General features: G+C 37.6%; 3 protein-coding genes across 4 annotated transcripts; all 3 read left to right on the top strand.

Moving 5' to 3' along the window:
• The first annotated feature begins 506 nt into the window (after positions 1 to 506).
• Positions 507 to 6,125, top strand: LOC105209425 (V-type proton ATPase 116 kDa subunit a 1). Of its 2 annotated transcripts, none has more exons than XM_011179815.3 (6): positions 507 to 857; positions 3,277 to 3,405; positions 3,475 to 5,337; positions 5,412 to 5,613; positions 5,683 to 5,854; positions 5,919 to 6,125. In XM_011179815.3, exons 2-6 carry the CDS (start codon positions 3,289 to 3,291, stop codon positions 6,010 to 6,012), a joined length of 2,448 nt encoding a protein of 815 aa, XP_011178117.2. In that variant the 5' UTR covers positions 507 to 857; positions 3,277 to 3,288; the 3' UTR covers positions 6,013 to 6,125. The 2 variants fall into 2 exon arrangements, with proteins under 2 accessions (XP_011178117.2, XP_054091951.1); XM_054235976.1 differs by lacking the exon at positions 507 to 857 and adding an exon at positions 1,116 to 1,566.
• Positions 6,126 to 8,762: 2,637 nt separating this feature from the next.
• On the top strand, positions 8,763 to 11,891 carry Atp6v0a1_2 (V-type proton ATPase 116 kDa subunit a1). The gene is made up of 6 exons (XM_011179816.3): positions 8,763 to 8,910; positions 8,983 to 9,120; positions 9,188 to 11,053; positions 11,114 to 11,357; positions 11,423 to 11,594; positions 11,661 to 11,891. Exons 2-6 carry the CDS (start codon positions 9,004 to 9,006, stop codon positions 11,752 to 11,754), a joined length of 2,493 nt encoding a protein of 830 aa, XP_011178118.2. The 5' UTR covers positions 8,763 to 8,910; positions 8,983 to 9,003; the 3' UTR covers positions 11,755 to 11,891.
• A 1,382-nt stretch (positions 11,892 to 13,273) lies between these two features.
• On the top strand, positions 13,274 to 16,716 carry LOC105209555 (uncharacterized). The gene is made up of 5 exons (XM_011179994.3): positions 13,274 to 13,541; positions 13,604 to 13,744; positions 13,801 to 13,931; positions 13,990 to 14,179; positions 14,242 to 16,716. The coding sequence occupies exons 1-5, from the start codon at positions 13,354 to 13,356 to the stop codon at positions 16,532 to 16,534; spliced, it is 2,943 nt and encodes a 980-aa protein (XP_011178296.2). The 5' UTR covers positions 13,274 to 13,353; the 3' UTR covers positions 16,535 to 16,716.
• The last annotated feature ends 544 nt before the right edge of the window (positions 16,717 to 17,260 follow it).

Raw genomic sequence — 17,260 nt, forward strand, 5'->3', positions numbered from 1 at the left:
CAATGTTTGTCATACATACATATACATATATATGTTTAAAAAAAGTATTTATACATACATATCTATTACTCAATATCTATATATGTACAGTAGAATCCCGATTATACCAATAAACCAAAATAAAACCAGGAGTGTTCCGTATAATCAAAAATCCGATAAACGATTTCAATGAAAATCAATAATTTTAATATTATTTTATTATGTAATTGGTTTCCAAGGCGTCGTTTAAATAATACGATATATAAAAGACGAGTTATAACGATAATGAATTACATAATACTTATGTACTTTAAAATTTTGTGAAACTAACTTGTGTTAACTTTTCATTACGGACTTTATCGTCTTCTCTCTAATTACTATTCAAATCGTCAATTATTTCTTCATCTGAATAAGCTTGTCATTTTTAAAAAAAATTTAAATGGGCAAATAGAGCTGAGATGAACGCTTTCGAATAAACGGGAGTCTACTGTAATATAAAACGTGTGATGAACTGCTTTCAAACAGTATTTTATTGAAAAACCGTAACCACGATCATTCATCCAAAAGTCGAACAATATTCCAGTAATCACTTTTTAAAGCCAATGGCGCCTTTGAAATGTCTGATTATATAGTCTTTGGGTTTTCCTGTAATACACATGCATGATGCAGGTACACGGGGTTCCCAGCGCCAATGTGACCACTTCCAATACCCATCTGACTGCTTGATTGATTGCACTGGAAGTGTGATTGCGTTAATGGTCATTTGAGATTCGAAGTTAAGTCCATAAAATAAAATCAGTGTCTATTGGTCATTCTGGCGAGGAGTTTGTTGCAAGTCTTTATTTAAATTTATAAAATCGAAGCTTCTGCGTACAAACGTAAGTTTTTTGATGAATTACAATAATATTGAAATCTTTTCATATGAAGTTCTTAAACTATTTCGTGGTCAATCATAAAATTTTTCAGTTTAAAGTCTATATGGAAATTACTTTTGAAAACTTTTTTATAGGAACTGGTGTCCATTATAAAGAGTTCAAGTTATAAATTGGCTGTAGATTTGAGCTATGTATTTTGGTAATTAGTTAGGCACTAATATATTTTTTTTTTTTATAAAATTGTAGTAGTATGAAAAAGGATATTCAGCTATATTCGTTATATTCTAATACTTTATTATATTTGATTTTGCTTTAGAATATCAATAGAGTATTCTGCAAAGCGCTGAACCCCTGACACTTGGTGGTTGTCAGTCCTAACAAAAAATAATAATGATATTTTCTAAAGATTCTCATGTGAACATAAACATTTAAATAGTGCTACCTATATATGTAAGTTACAGTGGAACCTCTCTTGGACGGACACTCACCGTCGAGCGATTTTTGTCCGCTTACGAGAGGATCATTTGTTCTACAAATTTAACTTGTGCATGGATAAATTCCTGCTATTCCTTCTATAAGAAGTGTCAGTTAGTATACCTATGCATATTTAAACGATTCTAAATTCTTTGAAAAATACGAAATTGAAGGTTTTAGATTCATAAATGAAAATACTTTAAGTGAAAAGTGTGAATACTTTTGCATACTTCATGTGGTAAGTTATATATAAGAAATTTTGATTATATCTATATGTACATATATCACAAATATTAAATAAATCGTCAATATACAGTAAGGTTAAATATTGAAAATAACTAAGCCAAGAACTCATATAATGGTGTGATAACTCTCTAATGTTATTAATATATGTTCGGGGATGATAATATACATATATTAAGCTATAATTAAGGTGCAGCCTTTACCTAAAATTATATATCTCAATCTACTTGATCAGTCTAAACTAAATTTCAAATTCGAATTAATTAAAAACATCGTTCGATCTTAGATTACAAGTAAGGAGTTTTTCAATAATAGCGGTAAATAAAACAAAAACGGTTTTGGATATCAATGAAATTCATTATTCCTGTGAAAGTACATTCGATGCCATTATGTATGGTACTTGACCCAATTTTTAACGGTTCGATCGGCCGATACTGCTGCAATTTCACATTCGATATTCGTATGAAGTTCATCAACCATCGCTGGCTTGCTGGCATAGACCATAGATTTGATAGTCTAACGGCGTGAAATCGCACGCCGAGGCAACAATTTGACAAGGCCATTTTGTGAGATAACACGTTCACTAAACTTGGTTTTCAATAAATCGATTGTGACATTCGCTATATGGCTTGTGGTAATGTACTGTTGGAACCACATATTGTCCAAGTCCAAATCATCCAATTCGGGCCAAAAATATTAATTTATTATTGAGCGGTAGCGATTCCCATTCACAGTAACGTGCTGGTCTTGATGATGTCGGAAGAAGTACGGCCCAATAACGCCGCGAGCTCATATTATTGACGAAGCCATTCAGCCAAAAATGAGCCTCTTCGCTGAAGATGATTTTTCGATGAATATCCGGATCATTTTCAAGTTGTTGCTAACCCCAATTCACGAACATACGACGATTCTAGTCTTCAGTTCTTGTATCAATTAGATTTTGTAAGGAAGTAAGCCAAGATATTTTCGCAAAATTCGACAAAACGACGTCACAGAGATGCCAAACGCTTGAGAACGACGTGTGAGAGACTGATTTGGGTCTTCCTCGATTGATGCACTAGCGGCAGCAATATTCTCGACGGGAACTTTTTTTACTGTGCCTGTGGATTCAAAATTTTCTACTAGACGCTCAATTGTTGAACTGACAGGACGATTATGTCGATCATAAATTGGACGTAGCGTTCTTAAAGTTAATGCCACTGACTCCGAATTTTGGAATTTCAATAATTTTAACTCGTTGTTGCCATGATTAAATTGCAAACCCTACTGAAGAGAAATGTCGAACCCTATCGATCTACTTTTGTAGCGCCCCTTTTGAAAAACTCTTTACATTTATGTATGTCGTTATATTGAATACCAAAAGATTATTTTTCTTTAAATTATATATCTCTGATATATCTGAGTGAGATTATATTAACTCGTATTTTGGTTTTATTTAAATTGTTAGTAAAACTACTGAAAAATATGTACCCAAAATTAAACAAAAAAAATCCGACTCGTTCTATTATTATAAGTCATTAAAGTGATTGCTCGTAGGTGCTATTTTCTCAAGCCAAGTGTTTTCAAAACGGAAATGCGGACTCCTAAGCTTTTCTAAAAATAGAATCTTTAAAACAGGTTCACAACCTTTCTTATGTGGTAAAAGGTTGATTCGAACTTAGACCCACTGTACTGATTTTTCTTACTTTTTCTGGCTTAACTTTAGCAAATCTTCACCATGGGAGACATGTTTCGCAGCGAAAAGATGGCGCTATGCCAGTTGTTCATACAACAAGAAGCTGGTTATAGCACTATTTCCGAGTTGGGCGAGATCGGATGTGTGCAATTTCGTGACGTGAGTTTTTTTATGCTTTCAAAGAACTTTCAAATTATTTAACATATTATATTAAAATTGCAATTTTAGCTTAATGTCCATGTTAATTCGTTCCAACGGCATTACGTCAACGAAGTGCGTCGTTGTGATGAGCTGGAACGTCAAATGAATTACATTGCAAGTGAATTGAGGAAAGATGGTATTGAAGTGAAGGAATTGATTGATGATCTGCCGAGTGCGCCGAATCCACGTGATATCAGCGAGCTTGAGGCCACGCTGGAGAGAGTGGAGACGGAAATAAGTGAACTTGCACAAAATAATGTCAACCTGAAGACTAACTACACCGAATTAAAAGAGATGTGTATGGTGTTGGAGCAAACACAAACGTTCTTTAGTGATGTCATGGATGCGCCATCGCATTTCGGTAGCGATGACACGCACGCACAAGCAAGTTGCCAATTGGGATTCGTGGCGGGCTTATTGAATCGTGAGCGTTCGTTCGCTTTCGAGCGTATGCTTTGGCGCATATCGCGTGGTAATATTTATGTGAAGCGTGCTGACTTGGAAGAACCACTCACAGATCCTCGTACCGGACTTGAGGTTTACAAAACCGTGTTTGTGGTGTTCTACCAGGGTGAGCAGCTGAATATGCGTATCAAGAAAGTTTGTAACGGATTTCGTTCATCGTTGTACACGTGCCCTGCGGCACATGCCGAACGCGAAGAGATGTTGCGTGGTGTTAAGACACGCTTGGAAGACTTGAAACTGGTGATCAGTCAGACGACAGATCACAGACGTTTAGTGCTGTCGAACACTATCAAAAACTTGCCCAGATGGTTGGTAATGGTAAAAAAAATGAAAGCCATATATCACACACTGAATATGTTCAATATAGATGTGACTAAAAAATGTCTAATCGGTGAAGGTTGGGTGCCAAGAAACGACTTGGAAAATGTTAAGCAAGCGCTGGCAGCTGGTTCGGCTGCTGTCGGTAGCACATTGCCGTCGTTTATGAACGAGCTCGAGTCCGATCAATCACCACCAACCTTTAACCGTGTCAATAAGTTCACGAATGGTTATCAGCATCTTATCGACGCCTACGGTATGGCCAACTATCGTGAGGTGAATCCGGCGCTTTATACTTGTATAACATTTCCTTTTCTCTTTGCCGTTATGTTTGGTGATTTGGGACATGGATTTTGTATATTCCTCTTTGCCCTCTGGTTGGTGTTGGATGAAGAGCGTTTGAGCAAGAAGCGTGGCGGTGAAATCTGGAATATATTCTTTGGCGGTCGTTACATTATTTTACTTCTGGGTCTCTTCTCTATGTACACGGGTTTCCTGTATAATGATATATTTTCAAAGTCACTCAACATTTTTGGCTCTGGTTGGAGAGTGCGCTATAATACCAGTACCGTGTGGACAAATCCCAGTCTAACATTGGATCCAGTCGTGGCTTCTGTTGCGACTTATCCTATGGGTGTGGATCCCATTTGGCAATTGGCTGATAATCAAATTATTTTTCTCAACTCCTTCAAAATGAAAATGTCAATTATTATCGGTGTGTCTCACATGATTTTCGGCGTTTGTTTGTCGGTGGTGAATTTCGTGCACTTTAAGAAGTATTCGCTGATCTTCTTGGAATTCATACCGCAAATACTTTTCCTGATCCTACTCTTCGGCTACATGTGCTTCATGATGTTCTACAAATGGGTGAAATATACACCTCATACCCATTATTTGCCCGATACACCCGGTTGCGCGCCATCTGTTCTAATTTATTTCATCAACATGATGCTCTTTAGCGATTCACCACAGCCAGCCGGTTGTGATGAGTACATGTTCGTTGTACAACCCACTCTGGAGAAGGCATTTGTGGTCTTGGCTATAATTTGTATACCATGGATTTTGATTGGCAAGCCGCTATATATCATGGCTGTGCGGAAACTACGTGTAAGTTGAAGATTACTCTAAAGTAAAAGACAACTCTTTCAAAAGTTTATATATCCATTATGTGCACACTTAAGGCCAAGCGACAACCCATATCAACTTTAGGTAAAATGGATGAGGAAGGAGGCAGTCATCACGGCGCTCACGACGAAGAGGACGATGAACCAATCAGTGAAATATGGATACATCAAGCTATACATATGATCGAATACATACTGAGTACAATTTCGCATACAGCTTCGTATTTACGTTTGTGGGCTCTGTCGTTGGCTCATGCAGGTTAGTGCGGCTGTTCGTGTTTTTTTTTTAAATCGTTTTAAATATGATAATAATTTCTAAATTAAATAGAACTCTCTGACGTACTCTGGAATATGGTGCTTTCCAAGGCGCTTACATTCCCTGGTTATCCGGCAGCCATTGCTTTATTCTTCATTTTCGGCGCTTGGGTTTTGCTTACAATAGCCATTATGATTTTGATGGAGGGCTTGTCAGCCTTCTTGCATACTTTACGTTTGCATTGGTAAGTTACTCTATTTCAGTTGTGGAATGTGTTTTCAATTTGTGTAACGCTTGCATACTTTCAGGGTTGAATTTATGAGCAAATTCTATACCGGTGCGGGATATGCATTTTTGCCATTCGATTTCAAAGTTTTATTGCGCAGTGATGACGATGACTAAGCTCTCTTGAGAATATACTCAATAATTGTAACAATCAGATATGTATGTTCGTATTTTCAAATGTGCTTAGAAGTATAATAAATATGTATGTTTGTTATCATTTCAACACTTCACTTATTTTTCTTTTTTATAAATTTAGTAAGGCAAGTCTCAGTTAGTGGACTCATTTAAAATTTTTAGTTCTTTCACTTCACATTATTTTCGAAGTTGAATTCGGTATTATAAAAAATTAAATTTATTTGTTTTTTTCTTCAATAAAATCAGAAACACAAAATATTAACGGCTTAATTTTTTTTGGCAAATCACTTTTTTTATTTTAAAACTCTATGTATGTATATTTAAAAAAAATATTTATTTTTTTAATTCCATCATTATTCCAACACTCACCGTGTATGCTTTTTCAACACATAAACTTGTATTTGCTGGTCAGTATTGCACGATATCTTAACCGAAACTGAGTATGATTGAAAGATTTGATTTAGCTCAGCCTAATGAGTCGTCTTATCATTTTGTGTTAATATAAGATAATATTGGTGCACATCAATCAAGGGGATTAGTGCTATATCTGGATCAAAGGGAAATTGCGTAAATATTTATTCGTTAATTCAGTTAAATGACTTAATTATGTTTCTAATGAATATTTTTGTGAAGAAAGAAACGTAAGAATTCGATACACAAATCGGTTGACTGGATTAAAAATTAATTTATAAAAAAAAAAATGAAAAAATGAAAGAAACTAATTAGGCACCCTACAATTGGTAATACTTATAGTATGTTATAGTACGGAAAAATCAATTACAATATTTTATAGGCTAGAAAAGATAATTTCCGATTTTAAGAATGGTTTTGTATTACATACAATTCACCTTAAAAGATTCAAAGATTGCTTTTATTTCTCTCGACCGAATTTCGTTAAAGGTAGCAGCGCATTGGAGAGTACTTAGAAGGGGTAATTGGGTGGACAATACCACCTGTTATGAAGGTTTTAAATATGAAATTTTGTTTTATTGCCCATATTACAGGTCATTTAAAAGATCTCTAGTTTTCTCCAGGCACTTCCTTATACAGTCTAAAAATGGAGGAAGTCGCATTGAAACCAAGCGCACCTCCCATACAAAGGTTGAAAGCTGAAAATTACTAAAGGTGTTTTAATTCAGTTACCATTCAATACCATCATGTTAAAGATGGTACAAAAGGGCTGCACTCAAATTGGTATACAAAATTTTAAACTGGCCCACTTAAGGTCAAAAACCATATCTCCGAAAATACTCGACCAATTTCAATGAAATTCGGTTCATAATATTTTCTTGCCATCCCAAAGATATGTTATGATATAATAGGCCAAATCGGTTCACAACCACGCCTACTTCCCATATACCAGAACTTTGAAGTCGGTTTCAATCGTTTACTTTACAATATATAAAGTAATCACTAGTGAAGATATCGGAACATAAATTTGAAATAAATACTTTACTTCTAGATAAAAATCACCGAAATCGGACTATAACTTTTCAAGGCCACAGATATCGAACACGAGGAACTCGAAATTTGCGAAATTTTATTGGAAATATCGGAAAATCTCTCAGATATTCTAAAGAAATTCAAAGAAGACCAACAGTGTGTGTTTGTGCTAAAAACTTCCTCTAGGAGAGATATCTTAGCAAAATTAAGTGAACGTAAAATAATGGATATAATGTAGCTTGGTGGCAATAATAGTTGAAATCTGTCCAGGAATTACCACAGTCCCCATATACTGTATATAAAGATTTTTCTGTTCTAGTAGACTTTAGGCCGAATATATGGGTAAAATTGTGTGTTATCTTAAGGCAGTAGTCTGCTGTAGAAGCCGAAAAAAAGCGTTTTTTTAGCATTTTTTTTTTTTGAAAGGGAAGGAAATGATTGCGGTAAACGGAATTTTAAGACGATAGTGTACTATCTTTAAGGCTAAAAAAACAATATTTATTATTAAAAAATTGAAATTTTTTCAAAGTAGTAAGTATTTTTCTGGAGCGCCTGGAGTATGCACTTGTAATCGGTGCCGGTGATGGAGGTCGTGCGCTGCATCTGAAACAGTCGAACCATTTTTTTTTTAATTTTTATAAGTTTCTTTTTTTTATGAACTAAAAAAATACCGAAGAAGTTATAAAATTCCAAATTTTTTCGAAGTTTGAAAAAAAAATTCAATTTTTTAAGAAAAAAATTGATTTTAAGTTGCAAAACAAGTGGTTTAAATAATACTTTTGTTCAACTTTTTTAGTTCAAATAGAAGATAATTTAATACTGAAGCTAGATCACTTTGGTTTTTTCGATCGGACATATATACTTTCTGCTATCGCCGGCACCGTTTTCTAACACTTGTGAAAATGAAAACTCGAGAAAACGCGCTTTAAAGTCTGCCTGAGCATTGCATCTGCTCGACGCTCGGCCACTAAAACTTCTCTAGCTTCGAAAATATGTCGAATTGACCTCTGGAATTTTAAAGACTTATTCTTAGATAGTTTTGGAAGAGATTTAAAACAAAACAAAAAAATCGATTTATTGAAGTCTGTAAAGCAGACTACTGCCTTAATAAAACTATATCAATAAATTGCCAGAGTAGAAGTTAATTAAACTTGGAATGGTGAATGTTGAATTATATACCCTAATAGAGCTAAATGCTACTAGAGCAATTTCTCTTCTTCAGTTCAATTCAATGTTGGTCTCGTTGACCGTGCGTAGGGTGTGCAATCCCCTAATAATGATTATTTGATTGATTAGAAACTCCGATTCCCATTGAAGACACGATTTTACAATTATTCATTTTACAAGGAAGAAAAAAACTGCTAGTGATTTCAGTACTAGTTTGGCAGTGGCAGTGGACGTAGATACCTAAAAAATTACGCAAGGTGCTGCACTGAGGTGAGTAAAGAGTTAGGATAATATTGTATTTCTGAAGGAGAGTCCTTAAGAATAACAACGTTGCTCTTATAGGTAGAAACACAAAACGCCAATATGGGGAGCATGTTTCGCAGTGAAAAGATGACGTTGTGTCAAATCTTTCTGGCACCAGAAGCGGCTTACAATAATATGGCAGATTTGGGTGAACTTGGCTGTGTGCAATTCCGTGATGTAGGTGGCGAAATCTCTACACACGGAGACCGTATATTAAATTCTTGTACTGTTCTTCTACTTGCAGCTGAATCATGAAGTCACCAATTTTCAACGCAAGTTCGTGACTGAGGTGCGACGGTGCGATGAAATGGAACGTCAGATACGTTATATAACCAGGGAATTGGAGGAGGATGGTATCAAGCTGAAGGATGTGTACGACGATATACCTGGTGCGCCAAATCCACGTGAAGTATTCGAATTGGAGGCTCATTTGGAGAAGGCCGAATGTGAAATACGCGAAATGGCCGAGAATAGTGTTAATCTGAAATCCAATTTGCTGGAACTCACTGAACTAAGCAAGGTACTGGAAAAGACGCAAGTATTTTTCACCGAGCAAACGGTCATCAATATGGAAGAGCATGCGAACAGCGGTACATTTGCCGGTGAGCATCGCGGCCATTTGGGTTTCATCGCTGGCGTGCTGAGTCGTCATCGTCTGTTTGCATTCGAACGTATGCTTTGGCGTATATCACGTGGTAATATGTTGGTCAAATATGCCGACATCGATGAGCCACTTCCAGATCCACGTACTGGTACTATGACTTATAAGTCCGCCTTTGTGGTATTCTATCAGGGTGAGCAATTGAATGCGCGCATAAAGAAAGTATGCACCGGTTTCCATGCCGCGCTATATCCTTGTCCGAATGTGCACGAAGAACGAGAGGATATGCTGAAGGGTGTACAAACGCGTTTGGAAGATTTGAAGTTGGTGATGAAACGTACCGAGGACCAGCGTAATATAATATTGGCGGGTATAGCGAAACATTTGCCCTATTGGTCCATTAAAATTACCAAAATGAAGGCCATCTATCATACGTTGAACTACTTTAATATCGATGTGACTAGCAAGAGTTTGATTGGTGAGTGTTGGGTGCCCACTTTGGATCTGGAATTGGTACAACAAACGATCGCAAATGGTTCGGCGACAACGGGCAGCACAAGCTCATTTTTAACGGTAATGCAAACAAAGAAAACCCCACCCACATATTATCGCACCAATAAATTTACGCGTGGCTTCCAAACACTAATCAATGCTTACGGCATGGCCAGTTATCGTGAGGTGAATCCAGCGCTTTACACTTGCATCACATTCCCTTTCCTTTTCGCAGTGATGTTTGGTGATTTGGGTCACGGTTTCATTATGTTCTTGATCGGTTTCTGGATGGTGATGGATGAAAACCGGTTGATGCGTATGAAGGGCGGTGAAATTTGGCGTATCATGTTCGGTGGTCGTTATATAATTATGCTACTCGGTCTCTTCTCCATGTACACCGGTTTCACTTACAATGACACCTTCTCGAAGTCCTTCAATGTATTTGGTTCCAAGTGGCGTATAAATTATAATACCACCACTGCATTATCCAATGACAACTTGATACTCAATCCGACAACAGACACTGTGGGCACATATCCTTGGGGTATGGATCCCATCTGGCAGTTGGCGGCCAATAAGATTATCTTCTACAATTCCTACAAGATGAAACTGTCCATCATTTTCGGTGTCTTACACATGGTTTTCGGTGTTTGTCTATCGGTAGAGAATATGGTTTATTTCAAGAAGTATGCATACATACTCTTAGAGTTCGTGCCACAGGTACTCTTCCTGATTCTTCTGTTCGGTTACATGGCATTTATGATGTTCTACAAATGGGTACAATATTCACCCACAACCGATTATGAGCCACATCAGCCGGCCTGTGCGCCTTCAGTTTTGATCTATTTCATTAATATGATTCTATTCAAAGCATCACCGAAACCGGCTGGTTGTGACATGTACATGTTTGGCTGTCAGGTGATGGTGGAGCGTGTCTTCTGGATAGTCGCTTTATTCTGCATACCATGGATGTTGATTGGCAAACCATTGTACATACAATGCAAACGTTTATTTGAGGTAAGCAAGTTGACTACAGTTAATAGTGACTAAGCTTTCAAATTAACTATTCAAAAATAGGTCAAGCAGGAGCCCTTGGAAATTATAGAAAAGTTAGAAATACAAGAGGGCGATGTTGTTATTGAAGCCACTCTAACGGACCCCGTACCACATGCGCATCACGAGGAGGAAGACGAAGAGGAGGATGAGCCGATGAGTGAGATATGGATCCATCAGGCCATTCACACAATTGAGTATGTGTTGAGTACCATTTCACATACCGCGTCGTATCTGCGTTTGTGGGCCCTATCCTTGGCGCATGCGGGTAATTTCAATTTGTAAAATTTTTGTATTATTTAATATGAATTTGTTTTATTTGCGCTCTTACAGAATTGTCGTATGTGCTGTGGCTTATGGTTATGCAGAAAGGTCTACATTTTGGTGGTTATGCTGGCGCAATCGGTTTATACTTCATTTTCTGGGCTTGGGCATTACTGACCATAGCCATTATGATATTCATGGAGGGTCTTTCCGCTTTTCTACACACGCTGCGTTTGCATTGGTAAGTGAAATGTGCTCACATTAAAGATTTGATTGAGTACTGATATTTATATGTTCAATATTTCAGGGTCGAGTTCATGTCTAAATTCTACTCCGGCACTGGTCATGCTTTCGAGCCATTCAGCTTTAAGGCCATTATGGAAGCCACTGATGAGGACTAATTCTTTTCTTTCGGCATAACACCAATATATATTGTTCAAAATTATTATATTATTATTGTATTACGATTATAAATCAATATTATTATGAGCGATATGCGTTAAAAAAATTAAATAATAATAGATTTCAGAACATCATATGATTTGTACTTACAAACTTTTCGTTAGATGATATCGGATCGAAAAACCATATTTGTGAAAAATCTTATCAACCGTTAGCATTAACTCAAAAATATATTTTGTTTTATTATGTCGGAACAAATAATGCAATGGGAAGAAATATTTATAAAGATCACGTAAAAGATAAACTGAGTTCAATCACATTTTTTAATAATTTATTGGGTTTCTTTATTGATGGATCTTAAATGAGAAAGATAATTATCAAATATCGCCATATGTTTTAAAAATAAATTCATATTCGTCCATCATTTTGAATTTTTGAAAAGTTGCTTCAAATTCGTAATCCGCGCCCCAGAAAATCCCCGAATAAGAAGTTGTTTCAAGCGAATTCGATGAATTTTCAAACAATCCTTTTGCATATTGGATCCGTCTTTTTGAATTTTGAAAAATCGACACCGGATTCGTTATTCGAGACCCCGAAAGCTCCCGAGTAAGAAGTTTCAAGCAAATCCATTGCATTTTTCAAAAAAGGGTTCGCCATATTGGATCCGTCATTTTGAATTTAATAAAACCGACACCGGATTCATAATCCGTGACCCCGAAAACCCTTGAGTAGCGAGCTTCACGCGAATCCGTTGAATTTTTCAAAAAAGTTTCCGCCGTATTGGATTCATCATTTTGAATTTTGAAAAACCGACAAGGGTTCGTATTAATTGATCCCGAAAACCCTCGAGTAAGGAGTTTCAAGTGAATTTGATGAATTTTCAATCCGTTCACCATATTGATTAATTGGGGTTATGTCAAAGCCCTGATCTGATGGGGTTAATTGGACCTCAGCGACCCTCAAATAGTCACGCACTGATAATAAGACTCCCCGATCAGAACTAAATTTTTTTGGAGTGGCTATGTAATTATTCGAATCCGTAAGTCTAACGTCTAGTTAAGAGAATTTGTTTTATAACTTTTAGTAGGTTTTTAACTAAAAAGCAGGATCGAAGATGCAGGTTAAAAACTAATTACGTTCTCCAATCGTAATACCAGCTACTTTTTATGGTCTGAGCTGATCTTATAGTTATTAATTAGATGTTCTCAGGCTCAAACTTGGGAAATCTATATAAATCCCAACAAATATTAACAGTATAATTGTTGTATACTATATACATACATATATATACATATTTCAGCAGTGTTTCGCATTCTTTCGAAATTGCAATGAACTTCCAAATGCAACTGCAAAAGTCAGCATATTATGTTTTCCATAAAAAACCCCAACTTGAAAGTCAGCAAAAGAGCTGACACAAACGCCAACATCTGGTCTAGGTCGTTGAGTATATACATATATCATTTGTAATAATAATAACAATAACAGTAAGAAGGTGAAATATTTCAAAAATAACTGTTTATTTAGCAACGCGAGCGTCACGATTTACAGCTAGTCGGAATCAATACGTCTTGGCGCACGGTTAAGAATACTGCAGCAAGATGGTCCTACTTAAGGCATCAATAGCGACACTGTTAGCTTTAATAATCACAATATCTATATCCACGGTTTGTGCCGACTTGCTGGTGCAGTTGAATGTGAATCGGCCCTTAAATGATGTGAACGAGAAGTTTGTTAGTTTTACTGTGGACCCGGCGGATTTATATCATGCGCTTGATGGTGCAAATAGGTGTGACCAAATAATATTGTTAACGGTAAAATATTACAATAATTTATATTTTATCATCACAGAAAAACTTTTACACAAATGACCACAATGCTGGGCTCTTCCTACATTAAGTTCTCGGATGATTACAATTTCATACCGGATACCGACACGAAATATCGAAATCCCACGAAAACTATATGGAAAGGCTTCAATCGCTGGACGAGGTGAGTGGAAAAAACAAATGAAAAGTGAACTTATAATAATAAAAACATGTTGACAGTGCCGTCAACTGGACGATGATTGTGCCACTACCATATCAAGCTGGCGAATGGGATCCCATGGAGTCGCTGAGAATACTGAACAGTTCTTATACAACGGGTATAACGGACTGCATATGGCAGTTGGGTATAGGTAGAGTCCGGAAATTATTTAGAAAAGGCTTGAGTACTAATGCCTTCCAACTTTTTAGAACTTGGTCCAAGTGTCTCGGAGTATTTCAATGACTTAAATACATTGAATTTGATGGTGGACACATTTACTCCTTATGTAGACGATTGGGAAGTTATTGGTGCCGAAATACCATCGGGCAGCACAAATGAAGAGATACGACGTTACATCGAGTACAGCAAGGACATGAATGCGGCCTTCAATTGGTTACAGTAAGTTTTCAAAATATGAAATTGGCCCGCCTTTGTACTTAAGAAGCTTTGTGCACTCACAGACCCGCTGATGCAATGACTTCAAATGCTATGGTTGGCTCTGCTTACGAAAACGATCGAGTTTTGCGTGCCATGTTCAACGAGAAAGCGCCCGTTTGGTTAAATTTCATGCCCAAAGAGCAAACAAGCAAGTCCAAAAGAGGGAGCATTAGTAAAACGACGGAGGATGTCACCGATGTGCTACGCTGGGCGCAGACGCTTGGCGAAGCGGCAAGCTCGGGCTTTGATGCGATATTTCGGCGCATGGATTTAGATGATTTGGAGCATCCCAGTCAGAGTTTCTTTGTAACATTGACCTTCAAGAAAGTAATGGGTTCACGCGTGTTCCCCGCACGCCCCTTCACCATCTTTTTGCGCAGTAACAAACTTTATACGCATTGTGCCAATACAGTTTCGGGCGGCATAGCCTTTATGATCGTGAATCCCGATGATGAGACCAAACAAGTCTCTATTAGATCCGCTACAAAGTTGTCGGGTGATGAGTACTGGCAATATATCTTGACATTCAAGAAGAATCATGCCTATTTGAATAACGAGAAGTTGACTATAAACTCTACGCTGCCGCCACAAATTAAGACGAAGAGCCCAAATAAGTCGATACAGTTGAATTCACCTGGAAAATCTGTTGGCTTTTGGGTGCTGCCAAACGCCGAGTTGGAGCACTGCCAATTCACAGAAATCGATGTTGACGAATTGGAGCGCGATTCGGAGGAGGAAAAACTGTTGCATAAACACATTTCATCGTCGGACAAGTTGTTGCAGCAACTCATACAGGAAACAGCGCTACCCGAAGATGCTGAGATGAAGAACAATCATCGCGGACGCCGTTATGCTGCTTTAGCCAATCGTGCGCGTCATGTTGTGTTGAAGGATAAAGACGAACATATGGATTCTTTGGCTAAACTCTTTGAGCCACTTTCGCTCGAAGAGAAGACACCAAAGAAGCGCGAGGAAGTGCTCGAGGATCGACGCTCAGCTGCACTGAAATGGATTAAAGATCTGCTCGATACTGCCATGCAGGATGGCGAGGATTTATTTCCACTGAAGCGAAATACGCGTAGCGCGGATGATTACTTTGGCGCGCTCTTTGGTAGAAAAGATGCGCACAAAAGATCACCGATTGTTAAGAGAATTACTGAAATACGCAAACCAGAAAAGAAATCCATCAAGCCAGCTTATGATCCGGAGCATTTCAATGAGGAGGAATATTTTAAGAAAATGGGCACACAGAATGAACCCGAATTGCCACGTGTGCCCGAAGGCGATGTACACCTAACGCAAATAACGAATGTGGAGGGTGAAGATGCTGATGCATCCAAAGAGCGGGGGAAGAAGAAACTGGCAACTATGAAAATACAGGGTACAATTGCTAAAGAAACACGTCATGAAATGAAACCGTTGCGTCTACTACCCACCGAGTTCTACGAGGCACTGCCCGTACATAATTTAGAACACAACCAGTTTAAGAAGCCAAACAAATGGAACGCCCTTTTATTTCCCGAGCCTTTTACTAAGAAATCAATTATTGCTGAAAAGAAATTGAAAAGTAATACGCTCGCTGAATCCACGAAATTGCACGACGTCGATTCTGATGTCGAAAAAGTGGATACTGCACAGTTTCAAACCGGTGGTCAATTAGCAGAAGATTTTCTGCGCGCACAAGAAGAACTGGCACGCACTTTCCAGCACGATCACGAGGAAAAAGAGTACGACCAAAAAAGCAACAAAAAAGAACTGAGTGAAATGCATACAGAAAGTGACGACGAATTACTGGAGAAAATCAAATCATTGCGCATCAAATATATCGACTACTTGGCGGAGAATTTGGAAAACTACTTCAATGAGCATGGCGCCGTCGGTGATTTGGATATACAAAAGAATATGGAGCGCACTACCGCTACCACAACGACGGAGCTACCATGGTGGAATTTGAGTTCGCTGCGTAAACGACGCTCGGCCCGTGCTTTGCGTTATCCAATGCCCGACGAGGCTTGGCTTACGAACATGATCACCAAAGATGAGGAGCTGCTACCACTAGGCAGTGTGATGCCCGAACGTTTGGCGGACAACGAACGCATTCGTGTTTCGAACCATTTACAGCTGGATGATGAAATGGGCAACAAGAAATACAACGGTTACTTGAGAACAGTTAAAGCAAAAGTTGATAAGGTCGTAGATATCGTGGCGAAGCATGTAAACGATTGGTACACTACATTCACGAAGCCTGTGGAGGATATAAAGAACGATGTGAATGGTAATAGACTGAAGATAAGCAAAGGAAAGAGAAGATTTTGAACGAAAAGGCAACAAAGTGTATTCAGAAAGGTATAAAAGCAATAATTAAAATAACTGTTAAACAACAAAAAATCAAAGTTGCAATTACTGCTGCAAGACGCGTTGAAGCATGCAATAAATTTATGATAATGTATAGCTGTTTGCGATCTAAACATGTACATAAATGAAAATAAAAAATGTTTAAAAAAAATTTAAATAATTACATAAAAATCAAAAAAACATTAACATATGTGACATTATTTTTCAACCTTGGTGAGTTGTGGTGTGAAATAGTTTTGATTTATTAAACTATTAGACAATAAAAGAGAAAACACAGAGAGCCAAATCTGGAGAATACGTAGGGTGGGACAGCATTACGTGGTGTAATTCGACCGATTTGGCTGTGGCGACAGCGGAGTTGAGTGCCGATGATTCATGTCATGGTGGAAGAGGGTTTTTTTATGTGTCCAATCGGTTCAGTAATTCGTTATAGTAGAGTCTTGTGTTCGTTTTTACCTTCTCCTGGAAGCCGATGTAAATCATACTTTGTGAATTCCAGATAAACGCGGCAATAACCTTGCTGGCCGATAGGACTGTTTCCGACTTCATCGAAGTAGGTTCGTCAAGTGAAACAATAACTTCGATAGCACAGAAAATGTTTATATCTCGCAACATATTGCAACATATTGAAATCGGTTAATAACCACGCCTACATCCAATACAAAGGTTATTTTGAAAACTATGAAA

The sequence above is a fragment of the Zeugodacus cucurbitae genome, chromosome 2 (genome assembly GCF_028554725.1).
Source record: "Zeugodacus cucurbitae isolate PBARC_wt_2022May chromosome 2, idZeuCucr1.2, whole genome shotgun sequence".
In the NCBI taxonomy this organism is placed as follows: Eukaryota; Metazoa; Arthropoda; class Insecta; order Diptera; family Tephritidae; genus Zeugodacus; species Zeugodacus cucurbitae.

Coding starts and splice junctions, on each gene's coding strand:
- LOC105209425 (XM_011179815.3), top strand. CDS start 3,289: ATGGGAGACATGTTTCGCAGCGAAAAGATGGCGCTATGCCAGTTGTTC. Junction 3,406..3,474: donor GATGTGTGCAATTTCGTGAC/GTGAGTTTTTTT, acceptor TTGCAATTTTAG/CTTAATGTCCATGTTAATTC. Junction 5,614..5,682: donor TCTGTCGTTGGCTCATGCAG/GTTAGTGCGGCT, acceptor TAAATTAAATAG/AACTCTCTGACGTACTCTGG.
- Atp6v0a1_2 (XM_011179816.3), top strand. CDS start 9,004: ATGGGGAGCATGTTTCGCAGTGAAAAGATGACGTTGTGTCAAATCTTT. Junction 11,054..11,113: donor AATGCAAACGTTTATTTGAG/GTAAGCAAGTTG, acceptor ATTCAAAAATAG/GTCAAGCAGGAGCCCTTGGA. Junction 11,358..11,422: donor CCTATCCTTGGCGCATGCGG/GTAATTTCAATT, acceptor GCGCTCTTACAG/AATTGTCGTATGTGCTGTGG.
- LOC105209555 (XM_011179994.3), top strand. CDS start 13,354: ATGGTCCTACTTAAGGCATCAATAGCGACACTGTTAGCTTTAATAATC. Junction 13,542..13,603: donor GCGCTTGATGGTGCAAATAG/GTGTGACCAAAT, acceptor TTATCATCACAG/AAAAACTTTTACACAAATGA. Junction 14,180..14,241: donor GCGGCCTTCAATTGGTTACA/GTAAGTTTTCAA, acceptor GTGCACTCACAG/ACCCGCTGATGCAATGACTT.